Genomic DNA, 16,462 nt, shown 5'->3' with positions numbered 1-16,462 from the left:
CTTTCGGATACACCCAGAAAACCCACAGGCTTTACTAGCTCCTTTATCTACTGCAGCATATTAGGGAGAGCTGTGTATTACAAACAAGGGGCCTCATGACTAAGCTTCCTGTGGCAACTGGGTTAAGTTTGCACTCAAAATGCTGGCATGTTAAGGCAAGTCTGATGGCTCTTTGAGCACTGTTTAAATTGCTGGGAGTTTATTTTATTCTCAAGCGTACCAGAGAATCTGACAAATTATAGTGGGAGAAAGGCCTCATTGACCTCTACCTCTGCAAGGGCTGCACGCTTTTTGGCAGCAGATATCCAGAGCAACGGGCTATTACCAGTTCATTAGGAAATTATTCCTGCTCTGATACAGTTATTGACAAGGAAATATTCTGGATTTTCAGTATAATTTGTCCCTTTTGTAATTTCATCTAGGGCTCTCCGTTGTGCATCTGTACGCTATGTGAAATACATTCCAGCATTGGTGCTAATGCCTTTCAGATGTTTGAAATCAAATTGAATCTATTCAGCTATTTTAGCTTTCTCACGCATTCTCTTCTCTGTTTCCGCTGGGTTTTTTTGTTGCTGTTCTGTATACAGTTTCCAGTTTGTCAATATCTTTCTGGTAAAAAATGTGGTGCCCCAAATCATTTTCCATCAGAACCACAGAGGATTACAGAAAGCAAGGAAAAACCTCCAACTGTCCTAATTACTATTAAACTGCATTTATAGGAAAGACCTCCTAATCTCTGTACCATGGTGTGGTGCTTTTGAGTGGGGAACACAGAACTCATGGGCTATTTTTGTTGGTTTATTATATTCCAAGTTCACTAATTAGTGTTTCTTATTCAACAGCAGCTCTAGATCTCTTTCCATGGTATTTCTTTCGATGCAGTGTTTTTTGAAGATTGTTGATCTTCACAGCCTTCCAGTCCTACACACTATTTTGTCTTAGTTGTACCCACCTACACTTTTCCTAAATTAATTTCATTCTATCATTTTCTTCCCATGTTCCTAAGCTTTCCAGGTCTTTTTGCTCAAAACTTTGTAATTTTCTGGTTTTAGGTTTTCTTAGCTATGCTCCTTTTTGAGCCTGCCTGAATAAATGTTTCAGTTCAGGTATTGTCATTGGCTGTACTGTCATATATGTTTATTCAAATGTGCAGCATGAGACACATCTTCAAATAACACAAATGTGCTTCTCCGTTGGTATCAGAGGATCCATGATGAATTACACCATGCCTTTTCTGTGCACTAACTTTAAAATCCTTAAAAGAAATTACAAAGGTGATCCAGTAGGATGATTTAATTCTGAATATTTGGTGGGGTTTACTTGTTAATAACAACAAAAAAAACATTAAAAAATTATTCACTAGTAAGAGCACTTTTTAATTTCACTTTGATTTGCAGGTTTCTGATCTTCATTTCTTGAACACTGGAAGAATTTGCTCACTGTTTGGGACAAAATGTTTATTATCCTGAACTTTGTATTATCTATTAGAATAAGTTGTTTTCTCCAAGCAACACATTAGTAGCTATTTGATATTTTTTTCAAAATTCTTAACGAACACAGTGGTGAACCGATGTTTTCTCACAATAATTAGATGGATGACTGAATTGTGATATAGCTTCTGTATTTCAGATGAGACCAAAAAATTATAGTAATTATAACTAGTAGTCAATCTTTAATACATATTATCAGTGTAATATTCTCACACCTTCGTTAAGCTATGTAAGTAAGATCTGTGATACATGCTAAAGTTGTAGGACTTTAGCTACGCTGAAGCATTGCAGTGAGCATCTCTCCCCCTCCCCCCCCCCCCCCCCCCCCCAATTTACAGGTGTATAAAAGTGCCTAGGTACATAATTGTAATTGTTAAGTCCCAAAGTTAATAAATCTGTCTATTTAGGGATATTTGGCTATATCTGAGCTGTTGGATTTGGGAGTACTTCCCTGCCCCTGGGACCAGGTATGAGCCTAGCAGCAGCCCAGTTCCACAGCAGCACAAGTGTAAAGCATGTGACCCCACTCCTGGATCCTGCTTTCCCCATCTGGGTGACCAAGGCGTAGAGGCGGGGGGGCTGGCACCTTCTCATCCTGCCCTGAGGGTCTGACCCCAACCTGGGGACCCTGTGGATAGAAACCAGAATCACGTCACAGGGTACTCAGGCTAGATATAGCTACTGCATCCCTGTTACAGACTGTACAATGCTAAAATTTCAATTTAAAAAGGGAAAAAAATCAGCAAAAAAATCAGTAATTGATAGGGTCAGTGTCCATTAGGAAGCCTATATGTAGCTCAGGTCAAAGTAATATTTAACTCTTGCAGCAGAGTAACTCATGAAGGAAATGAAGAGGTTAGATTTACTTGACATAAACTAGTGGATGGGTTGGAGGGTTGGAAAGGCAGCTTTGGGCTTGTGCTCACTCACAACAGCCCCAAGTCTCATCAGGTTCTGCCTCTGAGAGACAGCCTGACAGCTTTATGCTTTCCTGTATTTTGTGTAGCAGTTTCCAGCATACATTTAAAGCAGCTCTCTAATTTACATAGAACATTGTGTCCCATGCCCAAGGCAATTTTGTCCTTAAAAAAAAGGGAGGGGAGCAACAAGAAAAAGTTAGTTCAGTAATTTAAATTTCCAGCAACACAAGTGGGAGGTTAAACTTTGCTCTAATTACACAGCACCACAGAAAGCATTAGAGTCACACTGTGAGAACTGTTGTAAGGTCCTCTTATCACCGAGATAGAGATTACAATGTAAATGGACCGAGGCTGAAATTGGTTCGTGATTCTTTTTTTCTTTTAGGTGATAATATCAGGCAAAAAACTGAGCATACACCAGCTAGGGACTGTGGCCGACAATGGTTCCCTCACTCTTGGGTGAGCCACAGAGAAGTTAAACCTGGGTTAGTAAAAGAGATAAGTCTCTAGAAGCAATGCTACAAAAATGAAGCTTGCAGGAACATGCTAACCAGCGTGGCTTGCTCTGCTAATGAGTGGCAGGACTGACTGCTGCACCTCCAAGAAGAGGGCCCTGTTTAGCACAGGGAGCTATCACTACCCTGGATTAAAATCAGTTCACACCCTTAATCAAATTTCATGCCCCAGTGGCCTTACTGAAATGGAGACAATGATGGAAGAGTCCTTGGGGATACCAGCAAAGCACCTGCAGTGTGCTGCAGTGCAGGTACTAGCTTTAAATTTTAAGCTTGTTAGCTTGGGGCCTGGGAATGGTGAGACCGCAGTGGGACAGAGCTTTGCTCAGGCTCATTACCACTTCTTATGTGACTGCTGGGTTGTAGAAAACTTGTGGATGGTTAACTGCCTTTCTGTGGGCCCAGGAGAAATTCCTCTGCTGCCTTCCCTAGGAGGGCATCCATCAGCAACTACTGGTTGGGCTAAGAAAGGTTTTGTCCAAGGCACAGCTTTTGGATGGGGCCTTTCCTTTGCTCTGCTTCCCCGCTGTCTCCAAAGGCTGGCCATCTCTGTGCAAGTGCACAGGGACACAGGGACAGCCCTGCTTGTGCTGCTTTCTGGAGCGCAGTTGTCAGGGGCTGGTAAGTGTGCCCTGCTCTGTGAAGGTGGGAGCATCATTTGTTGACTGGGCAGTACCCGACACTGACCTCGTCTGGTTGCTGTTAAGATAGTCAGGGTATGGACCTAATTTTTGCTGACAAAGTTGATAGGCCTTTCTCGGGCTGCATTTAATGTTCATTCCTAAGATTTTATCTGCATAGAAGGGACTGCTAGGTTATCCCAATGCTTCCTACTAGCTGTGGCATTTTGGTTACTATAGTGACTACAAGGAGGTAGGTTTGGCCAAGGCATCAGTCTGACAATGAAAGAAAGGGAACATACATCGCTTCTCCTATAACCTCTTCCACTGGTTAATTGCTGTTGCTGCTTTAACAAAACCAGCCTTATATCATAAATCTGTGCTCCGAATCTTGTCCAACACCACCAGGCCTGGCCCAAATGACTGTATTCCTCATCTCAGCAAGCTTAAGATGCTCCTTCAGCTCATGGCCACTTGGAGAAGATAACACACTGCAACTCTGGCATCCTAAAGGGATGAAACAGGGCATGAACTCTAACAGTTCGAGGAGTGTCCCTTCCTTTTTAACTGGCAGGGCTCTTTCTCAAGCACTTTACCTGACTGCATCTCCAGCTGTTTCACTCTGGCAGTGACAAGCACTACATCAGATGAGGAGCCATTTCCCAACATGTCAGTTCCTAAAGTTAACTTCATCAGAGCGCACATGACTCTGTTTAACCATTTCATGTGGTATCAATCAGGGATTGTGATGCATAAAATGTTCAAGGCAAAAAAAGACAAAGGTTCAGGCACACAGGACTGAAAGTTCATCTAATTCTCTGTGCTCTGGATCTCAGGCTATAACTTCGCTGGTGAAAGGATCGGAGCATTGCACAGAGACTACCTTAGACCACTGCAGCAATCATCTTCCACCTCAGGAGCATTCAGCCTCTAAGATGTAAAGAAACCTGTGCTACCCAATGTCTGAAGTAAGGCATCTTCAGGACCCTGCAGTGTGGGGAGGAACAACCTGTTGTGGGGTGCTCAGGCTCGACATTGCTCCAAGGAAGCCAACAAGATCGGATCCTCCAGGCACTGGCAGGAGCAGGACCCTGTTCATGGCCTGTGACTGCACTTGAGTCTGGGGCACTTCTGGTCACAAGCAGGAGCAGGATTTGGGGCAGCTGGAGATACTTAACAACAAACAGTGAGCCATCGAACAAGCTATAGATGGCATCTAACACGTCACTGTCCTACACGTACCCCTCAGATTTGAGTAAATCAGTTCTTTTAAAGACTTTCTGCAAGTAACTATTAAGGTCTGAAGTTGTTTTCTGGCTTGTTTACAAGTGTCTCTAATCTGACAGTATCTGAAAATGACTGCCCCAGAGTCATGCAGAGAGTACATTGTAAAGATCAATGCATGTATTAAAACCACTTTGAATTACCAAAAATAGTGACAGATCTGCTAGTGGAACTAATAAAAATTCACACAAAAAATATACTTATGTCTACTGCCCCAAAATACAAAAACCCCAGACAAAGCTGTGGTGAAAATTGAGAAAGAGCAGCTAAATTCAATGTATGTTCTTGCCTATAAAGCAAAAGCAAGCCCATCTTATGTGTTGATAGGATATCCAAGAACCTGTCTGAACATTTAGGCTAGATGCAAGGTTTTGAAGAAATAGTACTTGTAGTGTTAGACTGGGTATGCACAACTACAAACCTTAGAATCTCTTGAGACTCCAAGAAGTTCACTTCTAGGCAGTAAGCGTGAAGTCTAAATCCTATGGGAAATTGTATAAAGGAGAAAGTTAGGAAGGGCAAACAAATACACGATGAACATGAAATGGGTAACCATCCTATTGATAGAAGCAAGAAAACCCCAGTTGGTCTTACCTCAGCACTGCGCAATTGAACATCACGTTTTCAATACCGCAACTGTGATCTGGCTTGGTGCTCTCTCCTGCCTTTGTGTAGAAAAATCATCCCTTCTCCCATTATACAAGACAGATGATTTTGATCTTCACCTTCTCCCATGGATCCTTCCTTCAAAAAAGGTGTCAATCACTTAGTAAATGGTGACCATGTATCGCACATGCAGTCAGGATTGTCATCATCGCTTTGCACAAGTGAGTTGACTCGCTAAGACTCAGTTCAGGTCTGAGCTTTTCCAGATTCATCTTCACTTTTTGTCTAAATGTTGATTAGTGCCATTCAAGGTGGCTGGTCTTTGTTCCAGGATAACAAGCAGTTTTCTCGCGTGTTAATTGTTAGTTCTGCCTGAATGTGTCAATCTCAGTGTGACTCCTTACCAGCTGTCCAGCAAGACAGAGCCCAGGTATTTCTACGACAGCCTTCTGACTCCGTCTCAAACGTGATTCATTAACAGGCTAACGGTGCATGGACGCAGCAAGAAGAGCAAGTTGAGGGAAAGAGCTGGAACACGAGACTGAGGAGAACAGCAACAGAAAAGAGAGAATTCCTGGTGGAAATCACCAGATTGACCCCACGGAGAGCCACTGCGGCTCTAAAGCTGTTTGTCACAAGGCCATCGTAGTCATGTGCAGTAAGGTTTGGCAAGCGGAGGCAAGGCGCTTCAGTGGCACCAGCTTTCCCCATAGAGCAAGTCGGTAACAGGCAATTCCCGATTAAGCCATTTGTTCATGTTTGGGTATTGCAGGCCCAGTGCAGTTTGGTTTAAGTACGGCCATTGACTTGGGCTCAGTTAAGTACGTTATGGTGACTGCTACAGAAGAAAGAAGTCAGAAGAGCAGAATTTGAGAGTGAGGGGGAGGAAAGTGAACTGAATAGGAGGAAGATCTGAAGACAGAGGTAGTGAGTTCCTTAAAATAGCAGTGCTTGCCTTTGATGTAAAATACAAAATCTTCGGAACAAAATGAGATAGAGACTAAACAGATGGTGTGAGGAGGGATTCAAAAGTGAGATGACGCACCAGAGCTAGATATGAAGAAGTAAATGATGCAGAAGTGGACTTAGCATAAGAGACAGCAGATAATCATATTGGTTTTTTCATAAAAGACCTTTGCAGTATTTGTAAGCTATAGCATCAGCAAAATATAATATGAGAGCACTTGACATTTTCCTCTTTACAAGAGACTTGTTTTGAAGTTAAAACAGATGAAATGTGTTTCTGTGTGAAGAGTTCGTAGATCTTGGTATGTTAAAATATTACTTTAAAAATCTTTCATGCCCAACAGTTACATTCATTTGCTTATCTCCATAGCACTTCAAAAAAATGTCATACCACAGCTCATTTTGATCAAAACGGGAATGCTTCTAAACCTTCATTCTTATCTTTTCATTGATCACCATAGTACATTCTTCCGCTGGGAACTTGGCTTTTTTTCCCTTTAGGTTAAAGCTCTGCATCCAAACAGCTCCAGGTCCTACCAGCTACATGCTTTGGGGAGTTATGAATTTTTTAGATCGGCCCTTTCTTGTGAGCCAGTTCCCACAGAGGTGGTGAGTCACAGGTCCAGCGTTTGGAATCTGGAGTTGGAGATGAACTTCCCAGCTGGGATCCATCACAAATTCTTTTTTTCTCCAGGAATATTTACTGCTCAGCAGAAAAGTACCACATTGTCACATACATTTCTTTTCCATTTTGCCAGATTTACATGGTCTGTGTTGTACCAGTTTCTTCCAGCTATGACAAAGTCAGTAATTTATTTTTTTTTTACAAAATCAAACTGGTAATTATTTACTCACCCAAAAAAGAAAAGCACAGGAGTCTGAGCAAGGAAAAGCAAAATACTTTGAACAACATTGCAGGCTGTATGCACGGGAAGCGATCTCCCCTGGTGTGTGCAGTAGCAGGAGGCAACACTGCTGTGCCAGCCTCCCACCCAGATTGCCTCCCACCTGCACTGCAATCACAGGGTCGGAAATTTAATCCTTTGTTTACTTCTGCTCCCTAAGGGATGAAACCCTGAGATAAGGCTGCTTCGCATAAATCATCTTAGAATTATAATTTGCAAATTATCTCTACTGCTTGACCTGCAATTAGACAATTGCTTGGTCCTCTTAAGCACTGCTCAGCTCCCTATCCCACCAGCTGCTAATGAGGTATCACTCTGCTTTGAGTGCTGCTTGCTGCAAAGGTACAGGGAAATGCAAAAAAGCTATGGTTCCTCAGGGACGGACCTGACTCTCAGGTCCTCACTCAGCCAAACAGCCCAGCGTTTTGATGGGATCCAGCCCGCATGCGGAGTCGCAGGGTTCGACTCGCCATGATCGTGTTGCTGCTTGTTCCTCCACCCACACAAACCAACTGTTTTCAATCCCAGCATTTTATCCTGGTTTGTAAATACTAGTTGCTCGGGAAGAAGTGTATTTGCCTCCTACCTGATGGAGGCCCTGGGAGTCCTTCATTTCTGTAATAGCTGATCTCTTCCTAAGTGCAAAGGGGGGGCAGGGTATGAAAAGGAAAGGAGGGGTTAGTAACAATTCCTCCCTACCCGGAGTGACAAAGGCTAAGGCCGTGGGTTGTTTTTCTTCCAACAGTTCAGAAATATTTCCTATAAGCTGTAAATCAAGCTTAATTACAGCTCTTCCTGTGACTTTTTTCCCCTTGTTTTTTTATCCCCCCCCCCCCCCCCCCCCCCCAGCAAGGTGGGGTGAGCAAACCTAGGTACAAAATGACATAGCTAGAGTCCTCGAAACCCAGCCAGCCCTCCAAGAGCCTTTCCCACAGGCTAGGCTTTCCAGGCTGGCTGCAACGTGGGTAACCAGCAGGGAGTAATTGCCTTTGGATGAAAATCACAGTAATTGCTGCTGTTAAAAGACAATGTTGTTTCCTTCTGAAATATTTCTGGGAGGCGACGAAGAACTTGGAGGGGGGAGGCTCATTAACGAGTCAAAGCAATCAATATTTTTGTAGGCTTGTTTGTTATACTGCCCATGTCTGCGTAATGTAAATGCAAATAAACCCATCTTTATTTTATTCATAGTTCTAATGGAAAGTCTGTGTCATGGTCTGAACCAGGTGGAAGACAAGCTCCCAAGGGGGAACACACGTGGCACAGACTCTCAGTGCATGTGAAGAGCCAGGAGACAGGGTGCAATCAGACAGCAGTGATCAAACCCCTCACTAAAAGCTACCATGGCCAAAGCAAGAGCCTGACTTTTACTGACATCAGCAGTAAGACTCTGTATAATGTGGTGGAGGAAGAAGATAGAGAGCCCGTTCGCCTCAACCAGCCCAGCAGCCCCTCCATGGTGGTGCACAGGCGGGTGGCGACGACTCCCCCTCTGCAGGCCACGGCGGAGGAGACCCACCTCTTCTTGCCCGAGCAGCCCCCCAAGACCCTGCCCCTGCAGCCACGGGCTCTCATGGACCAGTTGCAAGGAGTGGTCAACAAGTTTGCCACCGGCATCCCCGACTTCAACGCCGTCCTCCCCGCGCCTGGCTCGGGGAACGGCGTGCGGCCTCCCTGCCAGCCCCCCCCGCCGCCGCAGCTGCCCCTGCCGCCTCTCCAGGCGGCTGCCTTCAGCGAGGAGCCCCTCTCTCCCCCCGCCGAGGAAGCGGAGAGCGAGAAAGTGAAGCTCATTCAGGGATATGTCTACGAGAAGAACCCAGAGGAGGAGGAGGACGAGGAGCCGGCAACCAGCAAACTGACTCTGGAAGACTCTCCGGCCTTGACGCCCCCGTCCCCTTTCCGGGATTCGGTGGCTTCGGGCAGCTCCGTGCCCAGCTCCCCCGTCTCGGAGTCGGTGCTCTGCACCCCCCCAGATGTGACCTATGCCTCTGTCATCCTGAGGGATTATAAGCAAAGCTCCTCCACCCTGTAGATGCTGCAAGAGACAAGATGAGAAGGACTTTGGCAGCTTCTTGCTAGGACGTCCTGGGGAGACAAGTCTCCCAGGGCTGGGGGGGAGAGAGAGTAGAGAACAAAGTCACATATGACAGGGCAAAAACTTCATCCTGCACTTAAATAAATAAAAGGAAACAAAAAGAAAAAAAAAAATCCATTCTGAGGGCTCAAAATTCTCTAGCTGTTAAAAATAAAAATATTGTACTTTGAGAAAACGATAGGAAACCATAACAAAGCACAAACCCAAGAGACAACTTCTATAGCAAAAAAGTGAGCAAACACACGGGAAAAAAAAATTAATCACACTTAGTCACACCCTCTCTTGGCAATGCTTGAAAAGGACTCTGGGAAGTGTGACCTGGAGAAGTCATTAGCACATCTCATGACTGCTGTCTGTCTGCTATGGAAGCAAAACACCGAGAGCTGGAAGGGGGGAGTTTGGTGCGGAGGAACAAAGCTACTTGTATATGAGACATATATGCATAAATATTTTTTTCCTGGTTTCTATAGGTGATATAACTGCATAACATGTTTGGGGGAGAGGAGCTGAGATAATGTGAAAGCACATGGCTCTTACTGACTTTTGTCTGAACAATTTGGTCTTCGTACTAGGCTGCTTTTTGGGGGATCTGGGCTTTTTTTAACACTGATTGTGAACAGAGCGAGAATTATCATCAAGTTAAGACTCGAGAGGTTTCTGAAGAAAGCCCTTGCTGTAATACGATAAGGACTTAGAAAAACTGCCCTTTTGTATAAGATTGCAAACCATGTGGCTAAACTGTTACACAACATTTCCTGTAGCAGAACAATATTTATTGACTAACTTTTCATAATACAGCATATTTACCATGTGATTACATCATTCCTTTGTGTTACTTTGGAATCAAATACATTGGAAAATAGCTGTATACTTAGAGCAACAAATATTACTCTGAAAGAAAGGCAATTCTGTACTGGGGGTTATAGAATCAGTTGCAAAGCAAGAGAGTGAGCGTACGTTTGTGTTTCTGTATGCGTGTGTACGGTATGTGTGAAGCGTAATGTCCAATAACTACCACTGGAAGATTGTAGTATATACTATGAATATTTTTATGTTTAAATCATGTTTTATATCGCATTGTTACAAATATTCAATAGATCTTCGGAGGTTTGTATGCTGTGCTAACACATTTTTTTTTTTTCATATACAAGCTGAAACAGTTGTTACCCTTATAATAGGGTGCTTTATTTTGCAGATATTTTATGAAGTAGACATACGGTATTAATAACCAGTGCATTGAAAACTTGTTATTTTACATGTTTGCAACAAGCGTCGTTAACAAAAGAAAAAAAGAAAACACAAAAAGAAAAAGTCTGGTTTAGAAATCTTGCACATGCCAGTGTAAAGGTGAGACAGAAAAAGTAATTAAACTATTTTGTTGCTTCAAAGAATTTAAAATAAAATTATGTCCAGAGAGGAAATTTCATCAGTGCTTAATGTGTGCATAAATTCCCAGGGTTTGTTACAAACAGTTCTTTTAATCTCTTTATGATGTTTAGTTAGGTGTTCTTTTCATACACTTTCACTTCTATTTAGTATACAATATTGTATCTTAAAGATCACTTCTAGGCAGCTGTAGTTCTGTCATTCATTCCTTCTCCTCTATATTTCATGCGTTTCCTAGAGAGGGGCCTAATCCAAAGCTCCCTAATGGCTGGCATGTCCAAAGTCCAGGTCTGATTGCTGTGGCTTGAACTTTATTATGCTTATTATTACCCTATTTATAAACGTGCGTATTATACAGGACAGGATTTTAGCTGCTATGAACTTTTGTTGTGCTGTTGAATTTAGCTGAGGATGTGTCCCACAGTTCTACACTTTATTTTCAAAGATATTTTTAAGGAATCTCTTCATGTTAATATAGTTGCAAAACCTGATTTTAACCATGCTTCTTGTGAATATTCTATCAGGGTTTTTCTGAAATCACCGTATTTGTACTTTCTTTCTTTTCACGTGAATTTTAAGAAGTTCTGCTGCCAATCATCAATTCTTCTATTAAGATCCAAATCTCAATGTTTTGCTCTAATTATATAGTAGTGGTATTGGAAGGCTTGGCTGGTGCTCAAAACCAGATAGACCCTTTTTTCCTTATCCTCTGTTCATGATGTTTGCTCCTTTCAGTATGACTAGTGGCCAATTGCTATCATCATCCCGATGTGGAAAGCATGAAATGACTTTGCCCAAAGACACAGTTATGTCTTTGTCAGTAAATTGATGTCTCTATAATGAACTAAAGACACCTGAGGGTCAGTTGGTTGATTTTTGTCTGCTTGGGGCTTTTAGGGGGATTTTTGTTGTTGTTGTTTCTTTTTTTTTCTTTTAATGCTGATTACTCATTAAAGCAATGAGAATAATGCCGTATTTTCTTTGCTGATCACCACACTGGCAATGAATTCTATCTTCTTATAATCTTAGTATAAGATTTGTTGTGCTGCTTCCAAAAACATACATTGTCGGTAGCACAGAGACAGTATAAGGAAGCTGGTCTTTGAAGAAATGAGATAGATAAGAAAAAGAAAGATAACAGGCTTGTATAGATGGGAGACAGCAATGTGGCAAGGTACTATTGTTTTCATATTTGTCTGCTTTGAACACATTAAGCACTGATTTTATTACTGCGGTGTAATTATATCATGAGTAGGAGTTTTCTTGAAATTCAGTATATTAGCTTTTAGTTTGTAATTGTTAAAACTGGAAACATACACATACGTAAATATATCTAAAGAGCAAGAACTCACCTTGTGTATGTAGTTGTATGAGCTATGAAGCTTCCTGTAAAAGTTCTTTCTTTTGGTCTGTCAAATGCTTGATGAAAACTGCCTTTTTGTCAAAATGATCTTGAAAATGCTGTAAAATAAATATTTTCTATTTATTATTTAAAAATAGAATGCCAAGGTTGTTAATTTTTGCTTCCTAAGTAGAAAATAGCCATGTCTAGTAATTAATTGTTCCAGGGCTTTTCAGGATTGCGTGAGAGAGATGGTGGGATCCTCAAATGGAGGTAGGTATTGATTAGATTGTGGTACGTAGGTGAGATGGTGGAGGGTTGGAAGATTTTTGTTTAGAAAACAAAACCCAGCTTTTTGGCTTCCTAATAAAAATCAGGAGCACTGTAGGTATGCCTTTGGGCTGACATCCTGTAGATGAGAATTCAATGGGAAATGACAGGAAATTTTGCTCCCCAAGGACATGGGGAAACACCAGCCCTTCACTGGAAGTATGCCATGTGTTTGACTCTGTGAGGTGTCAGCTTCTTCTGTCAGGGAAACTCAAATATGCTTTCTTGACAGCTATCAGCAATAGGCATTGATCCATCCCAGACTTCTTGTGCCTCCTTCCTTTACAGCCTCTGTATAGAGCAAAGTACTGGGACTCTTGACTCCTGCTCTGCAACTCACCACACACTGGGGCTTTTGGGTGACTCCTGAACTGGTGCACACCTCAGTTCAGGGCTCAGTAAGATGGGAGCGTAAATAAAATGCTTTTTCTGGAGCGCTGCTGAGATTTTCAGCGCCAAGCGGCACTAAACATACAAAATCTAGCTCTTTTTCTCTTTACACTTGCGAATAGGCTTGTTTCTAGTGGCTCCTTGGTTTGGATTTGGCCTTGCAAGAGCCCACGTCTGGGGTGTCAGTCCACCTACAACTACTGCCCTGCTGGAGTACAGTGAATGACACTACGTTCAGCGGTAAGTGCCAAAAGTTAGTCTCTTTACTTGTAGAGGCTTGGGAGTTGTGGGGTTTTTTCTTCTTTTTTTATTTTTCAGTTAAAGTCTAGGTAACCTATGTCTTGGGAAAGGTTCTGCTGATCGAGTGGACTCAGTTACAGAAACACCCTCAGGATAACACAGCAGTTACTCCCCTGCAGAGCACCCAGTGCAGCATTGCTGCCAGCACCATTCTTGCAACCAGTTACTGTTTGTGGGACCTAGCCTGCAACATCTTATCCTGAGCCCAGGGCACATCCCAGCGTCACTCGTGGCATTTGGGGATACATTGTACAATGAACGTGGGAATAAGGATGATGGTAACATCTGCGAATCATCTAAGAAATACTATAACAATTGGTATCTGGTCTCTAATTAGCTACCCATATGCTGTGCAAATGAATTCTTTTTCAAATTGTAGTATTCGCATAAGAGGTTAGTACTAATTGTTTTATGCATGACTTTCCAAACAGTCTGACTAGCGTAACAAGCCCAGCAAGTCTTGCTTTCTTTTTGATGCAGTTTCAGTTTTTGTATTGCTGTGCTTTGAGATTCCAACATGGATGAGGATCATTTCAGTTTAAGTCATGCTAGACCACATAAATATTTCAGTTCATATTCTTTTCCTTTTTTTTTTTTTCTAATTTCTCCGCATAAACATAGAACAATATGAACATTACCAGAAAGAGCAGATTGGGCAAAATCTATATAAACAGACTCCAGTAGATATGAGCAAACAACAGTTGGTGGAAGTGCTAAAGGAAAATACGTAGAAGGCCAGATGCTCCAGCATGTTAAAGCTGCTTTATTAGTCTCTAGATTTCCAGACCAGTTCTTCAAGTGCTTTAGTCTGACAAAGAAAAAGACTACTCTGGTGCTGTAGAGTCTTTTTAGAGTCCTTTAGCCCCAGCCTCAAGGGCAGATGATGTGGCAGGTGGAAAGGGAATGGAGTTATATGCCTTCAGCTTCACTCTCTGAATCTAATTTAGGAAAAGGCATAACAAAATCCAAGGCTGGGGAGACACAAGTATGAAAGCATTGAATTAGAAATAAGCAAATCTCAATTGTCAAGATAATTGAGTACTGCAGCAGATGGTTGGGACATTTAAGCAAATTTTCTTTAAGTCTTCAAACCAGTAAGGAATTCACAGGGTAGAATTCTTAGGCTTCTGCTTTGCAGGGGGTCAGATTAAATGATCATAATATTCACAAGCTGCCAAAGAGGCCCATCTAAAATAGCTTTACACTGAGTAAATGGATGACTGGTCCAGGACCACAGAGCAGCAAAGCAGCTTAGTATACTTGAGCTTTAGTCTCCAGCTTCCTGCCAAGGACAGAGTCTTGGCAACTCCACCAGCCTGGTCCATGCCCATCTGCCCAAGATCTGCTCGGTAAGCTGGGTCTCTGGACCTAGGCTAGTGTGTCACATCCACTTTGCACGCAGTAAGGGGCTACCAGAAGCAAAAGGCAATGGAAATTGTGCCCCTAGAGTTGTATTCATCACTCTTTAGGGAAGAACAGAGAAGCAGGTTGCTGATAGCTGTTCTACGCAAGGTCTGAGCGGCTGTTAAAAATGTTTCTTACATGGGAGTGGGAAAAGTGTGGTTTTGCAGATTGTATTGTTGTGGTGGGTTTTTTTCCCAAATAAATGAGTCACTAGACACTTGGCAAGTACCTGTCTGCAAATCACTGGGAAGGAGAAGCAGACTCTGTAGCGAATATCAAGGCCTATTTTTATCTGTGTAAGATTTCCAACATGGATATTAGCAAAAAGGGGAGATAAGGAATGTCATGCAGCCAAGTGCGTGGTGCTACCACAGGCCCCATATTTGGACCTGGGCCCACAATTTGGCTAACCCTCCAAGCTCCCAAACAGAGACGGTAGATGAGAGCAGGAGTGACTGGTTGCCATTTCCAGTGCTACAGGTAAATCCTATGCAACTCAGAAAACAAGCAAAGTATCTTTGCCTCTGCTAATTCAACTTCCAGTTCTCAGTAAATCACACAAAAGAGAACTGCTTTCCACCTGAGAGAGGAGGTCACTGTTTGATACCAAGAAAGAGCATCTGTTATCTACTCAAAGGTGGGAGTAAGCAGTATATCTCTGGAGAAGTAAAATATCATTGTGAGTTGTGGGTTTCCATAACCAAAAGGCCTCTAGGTAGGTGGAGAAGCAGCTGGCACAGATACCAGTGCAGACAGATAAGAGTTTAGGAGTGGTATGTATCTATGACATTCAATCCACCCACTTATTTATTGCACACCATGTAATATGTAGGTGGCATGCGATCCATCCCCCCACCCACGCCACGGTATGGTGTGTGGGACTCCTACCTCTTTGTGCTGCTCTGAGTCTGTACCAGGAACAGGGATCCACGAGACCTCCTTGCTGGAAAGGTGCTGTGCCTGGGGGACTGCCTCAGGGTAGATGGGTCTCTGGTCGGCCCCCTCCGACTCCTTGTTTTCTTTACACAGGGTGTCCTTGCAAGGCACCGAGAGCTTATTTTCCTTGCAGGCACCCCCTAGAGATGTGGGATTGCAGTGCCGTGGGCAGCCTCAAAAGAAGCCAATATTTTAACAAGAGCTGTTTCCCCAGCTCCCCTCCAAAAGCCTGCATGAAGGCTGAAGCGAGACCCGTCTTCCCCACTACAGCTAAGCAGACCTGTCAGTCCTATGGCCCAAATCCGGGGGACGATGACCCATTGCTTTCCTGAATGCCCAGCAGCACGTGCCGCCAAGTGTCTGCGGTGTGCATGCAGCCCCTGCACACGTCCTCGTCCCCGGGGGGAACTTCTTGCCTGCTGCTCCCTGGGCTGCTGGCGCTGGGAGGTCTGAGCAGTACAGAGGGCTTGCTGTCCTTAATAACACTGGGAAAGAGAATGAGCAAAAGAGAGAACAATTTGCTTTTATCTCTCTTACAAGAAAGGCAGGCAGGACTGTGCTGCAGAGCCAGCAGTGTATCCCTAAAGACTTCAGCTAGAACCTCCCTTCTGACAAAGTCCCGTCAGCTCCGGGCCTGAAGAGTTGGCCCTTTGTTCTTTAGCTACTCTTGTTAGTTAACACGAAAATAGACAGACAAAATTATCAAAGCAAAATGCTTAAATACCACCATTGGGAGCGATGGCTTTTGTGGAAGCTAAATCTAAACAGTGTTTTCAAGAAACTTACAGTATAGGCATTTTTTGATGTGCCTTTTAAACTTAAAAATGCACTGACAAATAGATGTCTCTTCATTTGGTGATGGAGGCAAGAGCTGATGTGATTTCCTGGGATGTATTATATATGTTTTGCTTGAACACTTAAGCAAAACCATTCAATTGTATTTTAATTTGGCAGGTACCTTGGTAATTTTGGT

At 43.0% G+C, this 16,462-nt stretch overlaps 1 protein-coding gene across 3 annotated transcripts in view; it reads left to right on the top strand.

Moving 5' to 3' along the window:
- The window catches only part of GRM1 (glutamate metabotropic receptor 1), a 194,312-nt gene extending 183,691 nt beyond the window's left edge, over positions 1-10,621 (top strand). Inside the window, exon 9 of one of the 3 annotated variants that reach the window (XM_049800563.1) lies at positions 8,498-10,621. In XM_049800563.1, coding sequence (XP_049656520.1) covers positions 8,498-9,338 — 841 coding nt within the window. In that variant the 3' untranslated portion in view covers positions 9,339-10,621. The remainder of the gene's footprint in view (positions 1-8,497) is intronic. The other 2 variants (XM_049800564.1, XM_049800565.1) reach the window with 2 other exon arrangements.
- The last annotated feature ends 5,841 nt before the right edge of the window (positions 10,622-16,462 follow it).

The sequence above is a fragment of the Accipiter gentilis genome, chromosome 5 (genome assembly GCF_929443795.1).
Source record: "Accipiter gentilis chromosome 5, bAccGen1.1, whole genome shotgun sequence".
Taxonomy (NCBI): Eukaryota; Metazoa; Chordata; class Aves; order Accipitriformes; family Accipitridae; genus Astur; species Astur gentilis.
Note: the sequence above shows the minus strand (reverse complement) of the source record. Positions and strands in the feature narration are given on the sequence as shown.